Here is a 17,537-nt window from a genome sequence, read left to right on the forward strand (position 1 = left end):
GCCCCTTTGGTTGAAATTTGCTCCTTCCTTGGAGATCACATCTATTACAAAAATTTATGAGCTATCAGATTCATCTTATGTTCCAAGTTAATCAACCCCACAAATCAATAAGAGTTCAGCAATCTTTATCATAGCTGTTGACATCAAGTGAGCAATATTGGGCGGCTTTTTTATGTCCCCCACTATAGTAGTGGGGGACATGTTTTTGCCCTGTCTTTTGGTCTGTTGGTTGGTTGGTTGGTTTGCGCCAACTTGAACATTTTGCAATAACTTTTGCTATATTGAAGATAGCAACTTCATATTTGGCATGCATGTGTATCTCATGAAGCTGCACATTTTGAGTGGTGAAAGGTCAAGGTCAGAGGTCAAATATATGTGGCCAAAATCACTCATTTTATGAATACTTTTGCAATATTGAAGATAGCAACTTGATATTTGGCATGCATGTGTATCTCATGGAGCTGCACATTTTGAGTGGTGGAAGGTCAAGGTAATCCTTCAAGGGCAAATATATGGGTCAAAATTGCTCATGTAATGTCACTTCTGCAATATTGAAGCTAGAAATTTTATATTTGAAATGTGTGTGTATCTCAAGGAGCTGCACATTTTGAGTGGTGAAGGGTCAAGGTCATCCTTTAAGGTCAAACGTCATATAGGGGGACATTGTGTTTCACAAACACATCTTGTTGGACCTTTTGTTTAGTCTTGTGTTATCTGGTACCTTTTATAAAATCAATATTAAGTTACTTTTGCAATAATTTGTAGGAAAAGAAAGCCAATGGTATGTTTAGTTTACAGTTTTGAATGGATGTAATGATACTTTGAATGGTAATATTGGGAAGTAAGTAGGTAAATATTCTTGTTTAGATTGTCTAATTATTGAGTAAGCCAATCTTGTGAAATACAATTTAGCAGAACGTTCAAAGAAAATTAGTTTTTATGGCCAACTTTGCATCATGGTTGTCAGTTTTTTTCAAGGCTGATAAATAGTTATGATAATTTCAATACTGTCAAAAGTATGCAAATGATAGTTGGCACACATATTCATGTACATCTCTTATAAAAAAAAAACAACATAACTTAAAGCGGGTATATTCGATTTTTAAATGCGTTTAATTGTAATATATTGAAACAAATATGATACATTTAAGACGAATTTCATAAAATGCAGCAAATGCAAACTTGCGCACCAAGCTGATTGTGACGAAGATAATTCGTACATATTTTCCTACAATAACCGATGCATTCGTCTTTTAAGTAAGTGTTTGTGTGTGGTATGAATCAATATCGCTGCAGGAATTTAAAATGAACCGTTAAACTAAATTTAGATTCACATCGTCACATCATACATGCATGATATACATGCTGGCGAATTCGGCTGTACAGGCTTTTTCGATTTCAGTTTTAAATATTCTGCTTATTTCGCATTTTCCGACAAATGTTCTTCTTTACTTGTATTTTAGTTTATATTGAAATATATGTATAATAAGTTTTTTGCACATTTTATATTAATTAATAAATATTTGACAAGATCGTATATACCCGCTTTAAATGGTCTGCCACCTAGGGCGAACATGTATATGATACTTGAATTATCCAGTGAATGGCAAAATCAAATTCAAAGGTATCATTACAGCCTGCTTGTTAAGATTTAATTTTCATGTTAGTTTGCATCTTTTCATTTTTAGCTCATCTATTTTTTGAAAAAAAATTATGAGCTATTGTCTTACCTTGGCGTAGGCGTCCGATTAAGTTTTGCATTTACAGGGGTTTTTCTGCCTATTTTGGGAAAAGGAGTCTGACCAAATTGGGAATTTTTTATCGACACAATTGGCCATTTTGTGAAATTTTGCTTTGATGAAACAGCTCATTTGGGAAAAAATAGTGAATAATCAATATATCATGCTTAAATAATTCAGAAGTTTAACAAATAAATTTGTTTTTATTTGTTATTTTGTCTTCTTTATATAAACAGATGCAATATTGGGCATGTTCAACGTTTATTCAAGTACTGCATTTTGTTTATTAGTTACAGTTACACTCTGAGATAAGAACTGAACAGTCAAAACCTTATAGCAGATATTTTTTACCAAAACAAACACTGGTTAGTCACACAAGTTATAAGACACTTCATTCTTTAAAGAAAAAAAATAAATTTTTATTTGGAAGTTGGGATTTTTTTTTTATATTTTGGTTTGGGATCGGGTCCGTTTGCTTTGGGAGTGCCTCCGTTTTCCGGAGGCGCAGACAGTGCTGAAAACCCACTGATTTAGGTCCACTTTTCTCATTAAGTATCAATGCTTTTGCATTCAAACTTGGTACACTTACTCACTATCATGAGGGGACTGGGCAGGCAAAGTTAGATAACTCTGGCGTGCATTTTGACAGAATTATGTGCCCTTTTTATACTTAGAAAATTGAAAATTTGGTTAAGTTTTGTGTTTTGTCCACGTTATTCCGTAAGTATCAAAGCTATTGCTTTCATACTTGCAACACTTATTAACTATCATAAGGGGACTGTGCAGGCAAAGTCATGCAACTCTGACTGGCATTCTGACGGAATTATGGGCCCTTTATGCTTAGAAAATTGAAGATTTGGTTAAGTTATGTGAATTTTGTGTTTAGATCCATTTTACTTCTAAAGTATCAAGGTTATTGATTCTAAACTTCAAATACTTTCATGCTATCATGAGGGTACTGTACCTGGCAAGTTGAATTTTACCTTGACCTTTGAATGACCTTGACTCTCAAGGTCAAATTATTTAATTTTGCTAAAATTGCCATAACTTCTTTATTTATGATTAGATTTGACTGATAATTTGACAAAACAACTCTTAACTGACATACCACAATAGACTCCCCCCCCCCACCTTATAAATGACCACCACACCCTTACACTATACCCCCCTCCCCCCCCCCACCACCACCCAGCCCATTTTATTTTTTATGTTCCCATTCACTATAGTGGGGGACATATGGATTTTCCCCTGTTGGTCTGTTTGTGCCAACTTTAACATTTTGCAATCACTTTTGCTATATTGAAGATAGCTACTTCATATTTGGCATGTATGTGTTTTTCATGGAGCTGCACATTTTGAGTGGTACTTTCTGATAATGGGTTAAAATGAAAGTGAATATCTGTTAACAGTTGCACTGCATAAGCACGAAATAAATTGCCTGGATTAATTCATTTATTTTTCTTACACATACTGCTCTGATAGTTATAAACATGACTTGCGAGTTTTTCACACCTTTATTGACATTACACAACAGATTAGCACCAATGAGCTGTCGAAAGTCGTTTAACCTCTATGCCATTAAAATCTGTTATATGGACGAATAAAGCAATTAAGCTGTGATCTTCGCCATCTTGTACCAGATTGCAGAATTTCCAATTTCAGATTTCCAGTTTGCGAAGTCATTTTTGCCAATTCCCAATGGGCAGAATATTTATTTATTAGGTTGTTTACAATGTATCCTTGTTTGAAGCTTTATTATTGCAATATTTCTGCCTAAATACATGTAATAAGAATTGTTGGGCCTCTTACAAGTAATAAACATTGTAGGGTCCCATATAAGAAATAAACATGTTTACACTAATTTTCGAGTCTCGTATAAGTAATATTGTTGGGTCCCATATAAGTCCCATATAAGAAGTATTGTAAGAAATATTGTCAGGTACCATATAAGAAATATTGTTTGGTCCTGTATTAGAAGTATTGTTGGGTCCCATATACGAAACATTGTTGGGTCCCATGTATAATAAGCATTGTAAGAAATATTGTCAGGTACCATATAAGAAATATTGTTGGGTCCTATAAGAAGTATTGCTGGGTCCCATTTTAGAAACGGGTTTTTTACCTTCTATGACAGACGCCGAACTAGGCTGTTTGTTTCCCCTTTCTGGTAAAAAAAAATCCACCTAAAAAAATAAATATATATTTATTTTTAGCTCCATCTGGCCAGCGGGGCTTATGTCATGGTCCTGTGTCCGTCGTGCGTCCGTGTGTGCGTTAACTTTTTCTTTAAACATCTTCTTCTAAAGTATTGGTCCAATTCTGATGAAATTTCTCAGGAATGTTCCTTGGGTGAACCTCTTTCAAATTTGTTCAAATTATTCCCCTGGGGTCAAATTTGACCCGCCCCCGGGATCACAAAATTGAAAATTTGCTTATATAACCCCTATTTTGTTGTCCATAACCATTGGGCCTAGGGTTATCAAATTGGGTATGTAGAGACATCTCATAGTCCTCTACCAAATTTCTTCAAATTATGCCCCAAGGGTCAAATTTGACCCTGCGCCGGGGGTCACAAAATTGAACAAATGCTTATTTAAAGTCTATTTTGTGCAAATTTTACAAATCTTCTTGTCCATAACCATAGGGCCTTGGTCTACCAAATTTGGTATGTAGTGACATGTAATAGTTCTCTACTTACTTTGTTCAAATTATGCTACTGGGGTCAAATTTGACCCTTCCCCGGGTCAAAGGCCAGCGGGTCTTATGTCATGGTCCGTCGTGTGTGCGTCCGTGCGTGCTTGCCTTATTTTTTTCTTTAAACATCTTCTCCTAAACTACTGGTCCATTTCTGATGAAATTTCTCAGGAATGTTCATGTGGTGAACCTCTTTCAAATTTGTTCAAATTATGCCCCTGGGGTCAAATTTGCTCGGAATCAGCTCGATTTGTCACGCTGCATAGATCGCAGTGAAGAGAGATGTATGCAAAAATCACGGGTCGCGTAGAGTATACACATGCATTATGGAGGTGTATTATAAAAACATTCAATAACTTAGTCATTTTTGACAGAATGCCCTAAATAGGTGTGGTTCTAACTCTGATCATCTACCCGAAAATAAGACAAGACCCTACTTATAACTATATATATTTCAAAAATGATACACTTAAGGATAAAAATGTGGAGACCCAACATTAAACAAAATGTATATATATATATATATATATACTTAACAGCAAAACTGCTGTTTTCCTACCCAATATACTTTTTCTGTAGATATCAGAAAGACCCATCAATGGATAATAATGACGAGACCCAACTGTTGACTATATATGTATATACATAACAGCAAAACTGCTGTTGTCCTATCCAATATACTTTTTATGTAGATTTCAATGGATAATTAGACACAACTGTTGACTATATACATGTATTTATATTTAAAATACTTTGAATAAATTTGATGCTATTTGATTAGTTAATGAGGTGGATATACAGATTCGTATATCCCTCATACATCGTCTCCCCTCAGGTAGCCCTGCAAAATATGTCATATACTACCTGAGCAGGGTTGAGGCTGATTGGTTGGAAATACTATGACTTCCTTATATGGCATGTACCATATTGATTTTTATGTAAATAGTAAATAGTAAAATGATTTTCGGATGATTACTCAAGAACCCATATGCCTAGGATCATGAAACTTCATAGGTAGATTGATCATGACTCGCAGATGACCCCTATTGATTTTGAGGTCACAAGGTCAAGGTCACAGTGACCCGAAATAGTCAAATGATTTTCGAATGATAACTCAAGAACGCTTTTGCCTAGGATCATGACACTTCATAGGTACATTGATCGTGACTTGCAGATGACCCCTATTGATTTTCAGGTCACTAGGTCAAAGGTCAAGGTCACAGTGACAAAAGTCGTATTCACACAATGGCTGCCAGTACAACGGACAGCCCATATGTGGGGCATGCATGTTTTACAAACAGCCCTTGTTTCTATAGATTTCAGCAAGACCCACCAATGGATAATAGACATACAAGACCCCACTGTTGACATTATATGCTTACAGGCATTGAGGCAACTATACAGGAGTCAGAGCCTCTCATGATACAACAGGCCAGTGTTAACTGTGCTGATCAAATGCAATCTACAGGTTTCACTTTGGTTCTTTCAGAGTCCATGTCAACTGCTGACAGTGAAGAGCCAGGCAGTCTGACCCATGATAGGAGGGAGCCAAGTGAAGAGCCAGCCAGTCTGACCCATGATAGGAGGGAGCCAAGTGAAGAGCCAGCCAGTCTGACCCATGGTATTTCTATTATCATATAATAAAGGCCCACCTATTGATGATAAAGACATGACCCAACTGAAGACTATATATTCTAGTACAATTTTCTGTTGTCCAAGCCAATATATATTTATGCCACCCTTCGAAGAAGAGGGGGTATATTGCTTTGCTCATGTCGATCGGTCCGTCCGTCCACCAGGTGGTTGTCATACGATAACTCAAGAACGCTTGGGCCTAGGATCATGAAACATCATAGGTACATTGATCATGACTTGCAGATGACCCCTATTGATTTTTAGGTCACTAGGTCAAGGTCACGGTGATCGAAATTGTAAAATGGTTTCCGGATTATAACTCAAGAACGCATACGCCTAGGATCATAAAACTTCATGGGTAGATTGATCATGACTCGCAGATGAACCCTATAGATTTTGAGGTCACATGGTCAAAGGTCAAGGTCACAGTGACCCGAAATAGTCAAATGATTTTCGAATGATAACTCAAGAACGCTTTTGCCTAGGATCATGACACTTCATAGGTACATTGATCGTGACTTGCAGATGACCCCTATTGATTTTCAGGTCACTAGGTCAAAGGTCAAGGTCACAGTGACAAAAGTCGTATTCACACAATGGCTGCCAGTACAACGGACAGCCCATATGTGGGGCATGCATGTTTTACAAACAGCCCTTGTTTCTATAGATTTCAGCAAGACCCACCAATGGATAATAGACATACAAGACCCCACTGTTGACATTATATGCTTACAGGCATTGAGGCAACTATACAGGAGTCAGAGCCTCTCATGATACAACAGGCCAGTGTTAACTGTGCTGATCAAATGCAATCTACAGGTTTCACTTTGGTTCTTTCAGAGTCCATGTCAACTGCTGACAGTGAAGAGCCAGGCAGTCTGACCCATGATAGGAGGGAGCCAAGTGAAGAGCCAGCCAGTCTGAGCCATGATAGGAGGAAGCCAAGTGAAGAGCCAGCCAGTCTGACCCATGGTATTTCTGTTATCATAGAATAAAGGCCCACCTATTGATGATAAAGACATGACCCAACTGTAGACTATATATTCTAGTACAATTTTCTGTTGTCCAAGCCAATATATATTTTCTATAGATTTCAGCAAGACCCACCAATGGATAATAGACATACAAGACCCCACTGTTGACATTATATGCTTACAGGCATTGAGGCAACTATACAGGAGTCAGAGCCTCTCATGATACAACAGGCCAGTGTTAACTGTGCTGATCAAATGCAATCTACAGGTTTCACTTTGGTTCTTTCAGAGTCCATGTCAACTGCTGACAGTGAAGAGCCAGGCAGTCTGACCCATGATAGGAGGGAGCCAAGTGAAGAGCCAGCCAGTCTGACCCATGATAGAAGGGAGCCAAGTGAAGAGCCAGCCAGTCTGACCCATGGTATTTCTATTATCATATAATAAAGGCCCACCTATTGATGATAAAGACATGACCCAACTGTAGACTATATATTCTAGTACAATTTTCTGTTGTCCAAGCCAATATATATTTATGCCACCCTTCGAAGAAGAGGGGGTATATTGCTTTGCTCATGTCGATCGGTCCGTCCGTCCACCAGGTGGTTGTCATACGATAACTCAAGAACGCTTGGGCCTAGGATCATGAAACATCATAGGTACATTGATCATGACTTGCAGATGACCCCTATTGATTTTGAGGTCACTAGGTCAAGGTCACGGTGATCGAAATTGTAAAATGGTTTCCGGATTATAACTCAAGAAAAGGTCAAGGTCACAGTGACCCGAAATAGTCAAATGATTTTCGAATGATAACTCAAGAACGCTTTTGCCTAGGATCATGACACTTCATAGGTACATTGATCGTGACTTGCAGATGACCCCTATTGATTTTCAGGTCACTAGGTCAAAGGTCAAGGTCACAGTGACAAAAGTCGTATTCACACAATGGCTGCCAGTACAACGGACAGCCCATATGTGGGGCATGCATGTTTTACAAACAGCCCTTGTTTCTATAGATTTCAGCAAGACCCACCAATGGATAATAGACATACAAGACCCCACTGTTGACATTATATGCTTACAGGCATTGAGGCAACTATACAGGAGTCAGAGCCTCTCATGATACAACAGGCCAGTGTTAACTGTGCTGATCAAATGCAATCTACAGGTTTCACTTTGGTTCTTTCAGAGTCCATGTCAACTGCTGACAGTGAAGAGCCAGGCAGTCTGACCCATGATAGGAGGGAGCCAAGTGAAGAGCCAGCCAGTCTGACCCATGATAGGAGGGAGCCAAGTGAAGAGCCAGCCAGTCTGACCCATGGTATTTCTATTATCATATAATAAAGGCCCACCTATTGATGATAAAGACATGACCCAACTGAAGACTATATATTCTAGTACAATTTTCTGTTGTCCAAGCCAATATATATTTATGCCACCCTTCGAAGAAGAGGGGGTATATTGCTTTGCTCATGTCGATCGGTCCGTCCGTCCACCAGGTGGTTGTCATACGATAACTCAAGAACGCTTGGGCCTAGGATCATGAAACATCATAGGTACATTGATCATGACTTGCAGATGACCCCTATTGATTTTGAGGTCACTAGGTCAAGGTCACGGTGATCGAAATTGTAAAATGGTTTCCGGATTATAACTCAAGAACGCATACGCCTAGGATCATGAAACTTCATGGGTAGATTGATCATGACTCGCAGATGAACCCTATAGATTTTGAGGTCACATGGTCAAAGGTCAAGGTCACAGTGACCCGAAATAGTCAAATGATTTTCGAATGATAACTCAAGAACGCTTTTGCCTAGGATCATGACACTTCATAGGTACATTGATCGTGACTTGCAGATGACCCCTATTGATTTTCAGGTCACTAGTACAAAGGTCAAGGTCACAGTGACAAAAGTCGTATTCACACAATGGCTGCCAGTACAACGGACAGCCCATATGTGGGGCATGCATGTTTTACAAACAGCCCTTGTTTCTATAGATTTCAGCAAGACCCACCAATGGATAATAGACATACAAGACCCCACTGTTGACATTATGTGCTTACAGGCATTGAGGCAACTATACAGGAGTCAGAGCCTCTCATGATACAACAGGCCAGTGTTAACTGTGCTGATCAAATGCAATCTACAGGTTTCACTTTGGTTCTTTCAGAGTCCATGTCAACTGCTGACAGTGAAGAGCCAGGCAGTCTGACCCATGATAGGAGGGAGCCAAGTGAAGAGCCAGCCAGTCTGAGCCATGATAGGAGGAAGCCAAGTGAAGAGCCAGCCAGTCTGACCCATGGTATTTCTGTTATCATAGAATAAAGGCCCACCTATTGATGATAAAGACATGACCCAACTGTAGACTATATATTCTAGTACAATTTTCTGTTGTCCAAGCCAATATATATTTTCTATAGATTTCAGCAAGACCCACCAATGGATAATAGACATACAAGACCCCACTGTTGACATTATATGCTTACAGGCATTGAGGCAACTATACAGGAGTCAGAGCCTCTCATGATACAACAGGCCAGTGTTAACTGTGCTGATCAAATGCAATCTACAGGTTTCACTTTGGTTCTTTCAGAGTCCATGTCAACTGCTGACAGTGAAGAGCCAGGCAGTCTGACCCATGATAGGAGGGAGCCAAGTGAAGAGCCAGCCAGTCTGACCCATGATAGAAGGGAGCCAAGTGAAGAGCCAGCCAGTCTGACCCATGGTATTTCTATTATCATATAATAAAGGCCCACCTATTGATGATAAAGACATGACCCAACTGTAGACTATATATTCTAGTACAATTTTCTGTTGTCCAAGCCAATATATATTTATGCCACCCTTCGAAGAAGAGGGGGTATATTGCTTTGCTCATGTCGATCGGTCCGTCCGTCCACCAGGTGGTTGTCATACGATAACTCAAGAACGCTTGGGCCTAGGATCATGAAACATCATAGGTACATTGATCATGACTTGCAGATGACCCCTATTGATTTTGAGGTCACTAGGTCAAGGTCACGGTGATCGAAATTGTAAAATGGTTTCCGGATTATAACTCGAGAAAAGGTCAAGGTCACAGTGACCCGAAATAGTCAAATGATTTTCGAATGATAACTCAAGAACGCTTTTGCCTAGGATCATGACACTTCATAGGTACATTGATCGTGACTTGCAGATGACCCCTATTGATTTTCAGGTCACTAGGTCAAAGGTCAAGGTCACAGTGACAAAAGTCGTATTCACACAATGGCTGCCAGTACAACGGACAGCCCATATGTGGGGCATGCATGTTTTACAAACAGCCCTTGTTTCTATAGATTTCAGCAAGACCCACCAATGGATAATAGACATACAAGACCCCACTGTTGACATTATATGCTTACAGGCATTGAGGCAACTATACAGGAGTCAGAGCCTCTCATGATACAACAGGCCAGTGTTAACTGTGCTGATCAAATGCAATCTACAGGTTTCACTTTGGTTCTTTCAGAGTCCATGTCAACTGCTGACAGTGAAGAGCCAGGCAGTCTGACCCATGATAGGAGGGAGCCAAGTGAAGAGCCAGCCAGTCTGACCCATGATAGGAGGGAGCCAAGTGAAGAGCCAGCCAGTCTGACCCATGGTATTTCTATTATCATATAATAAAGGCCCACCTATTGATGATAAAGACATGACCCAACTGAAGACTATATATTCTAGTACAATTTTCTGTTGTCCAAGCCAATATATATTTATGCCACCCTTCGAAGAAGAGGGGGTATATTGCTTTGCTCATGTCGATCGGTCCGTCCGTCCACCAGGTGGTTGTCATACGATAACTAAAGAACGCTTGGGCCTAGGATCATGAAACATCATAGGTACATTGATCATGACTTGCAGATGACCCCTATTGATTTTGAGGTCACTAGGTCAAGGTCACGGTGATCGAAATTGTAAAATGGTTTCCGGATTATAACTCAAGAACGCATACGCCTAGGATCATGAAACTTCATGGGTAGATTGATCATGACTCGCAGATGAACCCTATAGATTTTGAGGTCACATGGTCAAAGGTCAAGGTCACAGTGACCCGAAATAGTCAAATGATTTTCGAATGATAACTCAAGAACGCTTTTGCCTAGGATCATGACACTTCATAGGTACATTGATCGTGACTTGCAGATGACCCCTATTGATTTTCAGGTCACTAGTACAAAGGTCAAGGTCACAGTGACAAAAGTCGTATTCACACAATGGCTGCCAGTACAACGGACAGCCCATATGTGGGGCATGCATGTTTTACAAACAGCCCTTGTTTCTATAGATTTCAGCAAGACCCACCAATGGATAATAGACATACAAGACCCCACTGTTGACATTATGTGCTTACAGGCATTGAGGCAACTATACAGGAGTCAGAGCCTCTCATGATACAACAGGCCAGTGTTAACTGTGCTGATCAAATGCAATCTACAGGTTTCACTTTGGTTCTTTCAGAGTCCATGTCAACTGCTGACAGTGAAGAGCCAGGCAGTCTGACCCATGATAGGAGGGAGCCAAGTGAAGAGCCAGCCAGTCTGAGCCATGATAGGAGGAAGCCAAGTGAAGAGCCAGCCAGTCTGACCCATGGTATTTCTGTTATCATAGAATAAAGGCCCACCTATTGATGATAAAGACATGACCCAACTGTAGACTATATATTCTAGTACAATTTTCTGTTGTCCAAGCCAATATATATTTTCTATAGATTTCAGCAAGACCCACCAATGGATAATAGACATACAAGACCCCACTGTTGACATATGCTTACAGGCATTGAGGCAACTATACAGGAGTCAGAGCCTCTCATGATACAACAGGCCAGTGTTAACTGTGCTGATCAAATGCAATCTACAGGTTTCACTTTGGTTCTTTCAGAGTCCATGTCAACTGCTGACAGTGAAGAGCCAGGCAGTCTGACCCATGATAGGAGGGAGCCAAGTGAAGAGCCAGCCAGTCTGACCCATGATAGAAGGGAGCCAAGTGAAGAGCCAGCCAGTCTGACCCATGGTATTTCTATTATCATATAATAAAGGCCCACCTATTGATGATAAAGACATGACCCAACTGTAGACTATATATTCTAGTACAATTTTCTGTTGTCCAAGCCAATATATATTTATGCCACCCTTCGAAGAAGAGGGGGTATATTGCTTTGCTCATGTCGATCGGTCCGTCCGTCCACCAGGTGGTTGTCATACGATAACTCAAGAACGCTTGGGCCTAGGATCATGAAACATCATAGGTACATTGATCATGACTTGCAGATGACCCCTATTGATTTTGAGGTCACTAGGTCAAGGTCACGGTGATCGAAATTGTAAAATGGTTTCCGGATTATAACTCGAGAAAAGGTCAAGGTCACAGTGACCCGAAATAGTCAAATGATTTTCGAATGATAACTCAAGAACGCTTTTGCCTAGGATCATGACACTTCATAGGTACATTGATCGTGACTTGCAGATGACCCCTATTGATTTTCAGGTCACTAGGTCAAAGGTCAAGGTCACAGTGACAAAAGTCGTATTCACACAATGGCTGCCAGTACAACGGACAGCCCATATGTGGGGCATGCATGTTTTACAAACAGCCCTTGTTTCTATAGATTTCAGCAAGACCCACCAATGGATAATAGACATACAAGACCCCACTGTTGACATTATATGCTTACAGGCATTGAGGCAACTATACAGGAGTCAGAGCCTCTCATGATACAACAGGCCAGTGTTAACTGTGCTGATCAAATGCAATCTACAGGTTTCACTTTGGTTCTTTCAGAGTCCATGTCAACTGCTGACAGTGAAGAGCCAGGCAGTCTGACCCATGATAGGAGGGAGCCAAGTGAAGAGCCAGCCAGTCTGACCCATGATAGGAGGGAGCCAAGTGAAGAGCCAGCCAGTCTGACCCATGGTATTTCTATTATCATATAATAAAGGCCCACCTATTGATGATAAAGACATGACCCAACTGAAGACTATATATTCTAGTACAATTTTCTGTTGTCCAAGCCAATATATATTTATGCCACCCTTCGAAGAAGAGGGGGTATATTGCTTTGCTCATGTCGATCGGTCCGTCCGTCCACCAGGTGGTTGTCATACGATAACTCAAGAACGCTTGGGCCTAGGATCATGAAACATCATAGGTACATTGATCATGACTTGCAGATGACCCCTATTGATTTTGAGGTCACTAGGTCAAGGTCACGGTGATCGAAATTGTAAAAATGGTTTCCAGATTATAACTCAAGAACGCATACGCCTAGGATCATGAAACTTCATGGGTAGATTGATCATGACTCGCAGATGAACCCTATAGATTTTGAGGTCACATGGTCAAAGGTCAAGGTCACAGTGACCCGAAATAGTCAAATGATTTTCGAATGATAACTCAAGAACGCTTTTGCCTAGGATCATGACACTTCATAGGTACATTGATCGTGACTTGCAGATGACCCCTATTGATTTTCAGGTCACTAGTACAAAGGTCAAGGTCACAGTGACAAAAGTCGTATTCACACAATGGCTGCCAGTACAACGGACAGCCCATATGTGGGGCATGCATGTTTTACAAACAGCCCTTGTTTCTATAGATTTCAGCAAGACCCACCAATGGATAATAGACATACAAGACCCCACTGTTGACATTATGTGCTTACAGGCATTGAGGCAACTATACAGGAGTCAGAGCCTCTCATGATACAACAGGCCAGTGTTAACTGTGCTGATCAAATGCAATCTACAGGTTTCACTTTGGTTCTTTCAGAGTCCATGTCAACTGCTGACAGTGAAGAGCCAGGCAGTCTGACCCATGATAGGAGGGAGCCAAGTGAAGAGCCAGCCAGTCTGAGCCATGATAGGAGGAAGCCAAGTGAAGAGCCAGCCAGTCTGACCCATGGTATTTCTGTTATCATAGAATAAAGGCCAACCTATTGATGATAAAGACATGACCCAACTGTAGACTATATATTCTAGTACAATTTTCTGTTGTCCAAGCCAATATATATTTTCTATAGATTTCAGCAAGACCCACCAATGGATAATAGACATACAAGACCCCACTGTTGACATTATATGCTTACAGGCATTGAGGCAACTATACAGGAGTCAGAGCCTCTCATGATACAACAGGCCAGTGTTAACTGTGCTGATCAAATGCAATCTACAGGTTTCACTTTGGTTCTTTCAGAGTCCATGTCCACTGCTGACAGTGAAGAGCCAGGCAGTCTGACCCATGATAGGAGGGAGCCAAGTGAAGAGCCAGCCAGTCTGACCCATGATAGAAGGGAGCCAAGTGAAGAGCCAGCCAGTCTGACCCATGGTATTTCTATTATCATATAATAAAGGCCCACCTATTGATGATAAAGACATGACCCAACTGTAGACTATATATTCTAGTACAATTTTCTGTTGTCCAAGCCAATATATATTTATGCCACCCTTCGAAGAAGAGGGGGTATATTGCTTTGCTCATGTCGATCGGTCCGTCCGTCCACCAGGTGGTTGTCATACGATAACTCAAGAACGCTTGGGCCTAGGATCATGAAACATCATAGGTACATTGATCATGACTTGCAGATGACCCCTATTGATTTTGAGGTCACTAGGTCAAGGTCACGGTGATCGAAATTGTAAAATGGTTTCCGGATTATAACTCAAGAAAAGGTCAAGGTCACAGTGACCCGAAATAGTCAAATGATTTTCGAATGATAACTCAAGAACGCTTTTGCCTAGGATCATGACACTTCATAGGTACATTGATCGTGACTTGCAGATGACCCCTATTGATTTTCAGGTCACTAGGTCAAAGGTCAAGGTCACAGTGACAAAAGTCGTATTCACACAATGGCTGCCAGTACAACGGACAGCCCATATGTGGGGCATGCATGTTTTACAAACAGCCCTTGTTTCTATAGATTTCAGCAAGACCCACCAATGGATAATAGACATACAAGACCCCACTGTTGACATTATATGCTTACAGGCATTGAGGCAACTATACAGGAGTCAGAGCCTCTCATGATACAACAGGCCAGTGTTAACTGTGCTGATCAAATGCAATCTACAGGTTTCACTTTGGTTCTTTCAGAGTCCATGTCAACTGCTGACAGTGAAGAGCCAGGCAGTCTGACCCATGATAGGAGGGAGCCAAGTGAAGAGCCAGCCAGTCTGACCCATGATAGAAGGGAGCCAAGTGAAGAGCCAGCCAGTCTGACCCATGGTATTTCTATTATCATATAATAAAGGCCCACCTATTGATGATAAAGACATGACCCAACTGTAGACTATATATTCTAGTACAATTTTCTGTTGTCCAAGCCAATATATATTTATGCCACCCTTCGAAGAAGAGGGGGTATATTGCTTTGCTCATGTCGATCGGTCCGTCCGTCCACCAGGTGGTTGTCATACGATAACTCAAGGACGCTTGGGCCTAGGATCATGAAACATCATAGGTACATTGATCATGACTTGCAGATGACCCCTATTGATTTTGAGGTCACTAGGTCAAGGTCACGGTGATCAAAATTGTAAAATGGTTTCCGGATTATAACTCAAGAACGCATACGCCTAGGATCATGAAACTTCACGGGTAGATTGATCATGACTCGCAGATGAACCCTATAGATTTTGAGGTCACATTGTCAAAGGTCAAGGTCACAGTGACCCGAAATAGTCAAATGATTTTCGAATGATAACTCAAGAACGCTTTTGCCTAGGATCATGACACTTCATAGGTACATTGATCGTGACTTGCAGATGACCCCTATTGATTTTCAGGTCACTAGGTCAAAGGTCAAGGTCACAGTGACAAAAGTCGTATTCACACAATGGCTGCCAGTACAACGGACAGCCCATATGTGGGGCATGCATGTTTTACAAACAGCCCTTGTTTCTATAGATTTCAGCAAGACCCACCAATGGATAATAGACATACAAGACCCCACTGTTGACATTATATGCTTACAGGCATTGAGGCAACTATACAGGAGTCAGAGCCTCTTATGATACAACAGGCCAGTGTTAACTGTGCTGATCAAATGCAATCTACAGGTTTCACTTTGGTTCTTTCAGAGTCCATGTCAACTGCTGACAGTGAAGAGCCAGGCAGTGTGACCCATGATAGGAGGGAGCCAAGTGAAGAGCCAGCCAGTCTGAGCCATGATAGAAGGGAGCCAAATCCTCAAGGTATAAATGCAATTATACCCCCACAAACAAAGTTTAGGGATGTATATAGGAGTGAATTTGTCGGTCGGTTCGTATTAAGTGTCCGCCCTCTAATTCAAGTTGTTTTCATCTAATCTTCACCAACTTGTCTGTTGGTCTGTCGGTCGGTCCGTCTGTATTAAGTGTCCGCTCTCTAATTCAAGTTGTATTCATCCGATCTTCGGTCAGATGTTGTATCTAGAGGATACCTAGGTGAAGTGTGAATATGGGTCATGCCGGATCAAAAACTAGGTCACGGGGTCACTTAGTGCGTTTTTAACATTGAGCATGGTTTGGGCTGTTTTTTGTGAAGACAACATGCAAATATTTTGTGTTCATTAAGGCATTTATGCTTGCCATCTCATCTGTTATGAACAGTTTATTTGTGAAATGAGAGGATTAATACCCGAATAATCTACAACTACAAAAGATATTATTTAACTTTTGAGAATGATTTTATTATACCCCCACAAACGAAGTTTAGGGGGTTATATTGGAGTTAGCTTGTAGTGTTTCATCTAGAAAGGCAGAGGGGCATGGCGCATGACTTGAAAAAAAGGGCATTTTGCACAGGAGATTCTCTTAAAAAGGGCGCATTGGGTGTTTTTGAAACTTTTAATCACAGCTTAAAACTTTGATTTAAACATTGTACATGTCATTTTTCGTGAGAAATTCTCGCGAAATGTGTTCTTAAAATACATAGCTATTGAGTAGACATGTGAATTTATTATTATATTTTTTGGAGAACATTCAAATCGGATGCAAAACACAAAAATGTTACTGATCACGGCGGCTCTAAACTGAAAGTAAACTTCATGGAGCAGGTCGTCATTAAATTACAAAATTTGCTATACGTTTTTTAAAATCGGCTCAGATTTATCTTGTAATAGACTGTACTTCGGAACTCTGCTAAGTACAAATGTAATTAAAATCTTTACCGTTACGGCCCTTGTTACGTTACGACCCAGAATGTGGCTCATGAATTTGTTCGGGTCTCTAATGTATGTATTGATTTTCTTCTACATCAGTACCTCATCGAGACGTCTATGAACGGTTTGCTGAGATTTTTCTAGAATCCATCTTAGCACAAGGTCTGGCTGGGGCCTCCAGGCACGTTCACGACAGAGAGTCGAGCACAGCTACAGGTTTATATAACTGCTTAATAGTTAAACAAGGCTTTTTTCCCCTTTTTTGTGAAATAATGAGTCATAAACTTGTCAAAATTGTGAAAAAATGAGTAGCAACCTTTTCAAAATTGCAAAA

At 40.5% G+C, this 17,537-nt stretch overlaps 1 protein-coding gene across 37 annotated transcripts in view; it reads left to right on the forward strand.

Moving 5' to 3' along the window:
* The window catches only part of LOC127841619 (cell surface glycoprotein 1-like), a 30,581-nt gene extending 13,044 nt beyond the window's left edge, over positions 1-17,537 (forward strand). The window contains exons 5-19 of one of the 37 annotated variants that reach the window (XM_052370539.1): positions 5,923-6,054; positions 6,909-7,040; positions 7,332-7,463; positions 8,232-8,363; positions 9,218-9,349; positions 9,641-9,772; positions 10,541-10,672; positions 11,527-11,658; positions 11,947-12,078; positions 12,847-12,978; positions 13,834-13,965; positions 14,257-14,388; positions 15,157-15,288; positions 16,143-16,256; positions 17,303-17,537. In XM_052370539.1, coding sequence (XP_052226499.1) covers positions 5,923-6,054; positions 6,909-7,040; positions 7,332-7,463; positions 8,232-8,363; positions 9,218-9,349; positions 9,641-9,772; positions 10,541-10,672; positions 11,527-11,658; positions 11,947-12,078; positions 12,847-12,978; positions 13,834-13,965; positions 14,257-14,388; positions 15,157-15,288; positions 16,143-16,256; positions 17,303-17,511 — 2,039 coding nt within the window. In that variant the 3' untranslated portion in view covers positions 17,512-17,537. The remainder of the gene's footprint in view (positions 1-5,922; positions 6,055-6,908; positions 7,041-7,331; positions 7,464-8,231; positions 8,364-9,217; positions 9,350-9,640; positions 9,773-10,540; positions 10,673-11,526; positions 11,659-11,946; positions 12,079-12,846; positions 12,979-13,833; positions 13,966-14,256; positions 14,389-15,156; positions 15,289-16,142; positions 16,257-17,302) is intronic. The other 36 variants (XM_052370553.1, XM_052370552.1, XM_052370550.1 and 33 more) reach the window with 36 other exon arrangements.

Source organism: Dreissena polymorpha, chromosome 8 (genome assembly GCF_020536995.1).
Source record: "Dreissena polymorpha isolate Duluth1 chromosome 8, UMN_Dpol_1.0, whole genome shotgun sequence".
Taxonomy (NCBI): Eukaryota; Metazoa; Mollusca; class Bivalvia; order Myida; family Dreissenidae; genus Dreissena; species Dreissena polymorpha.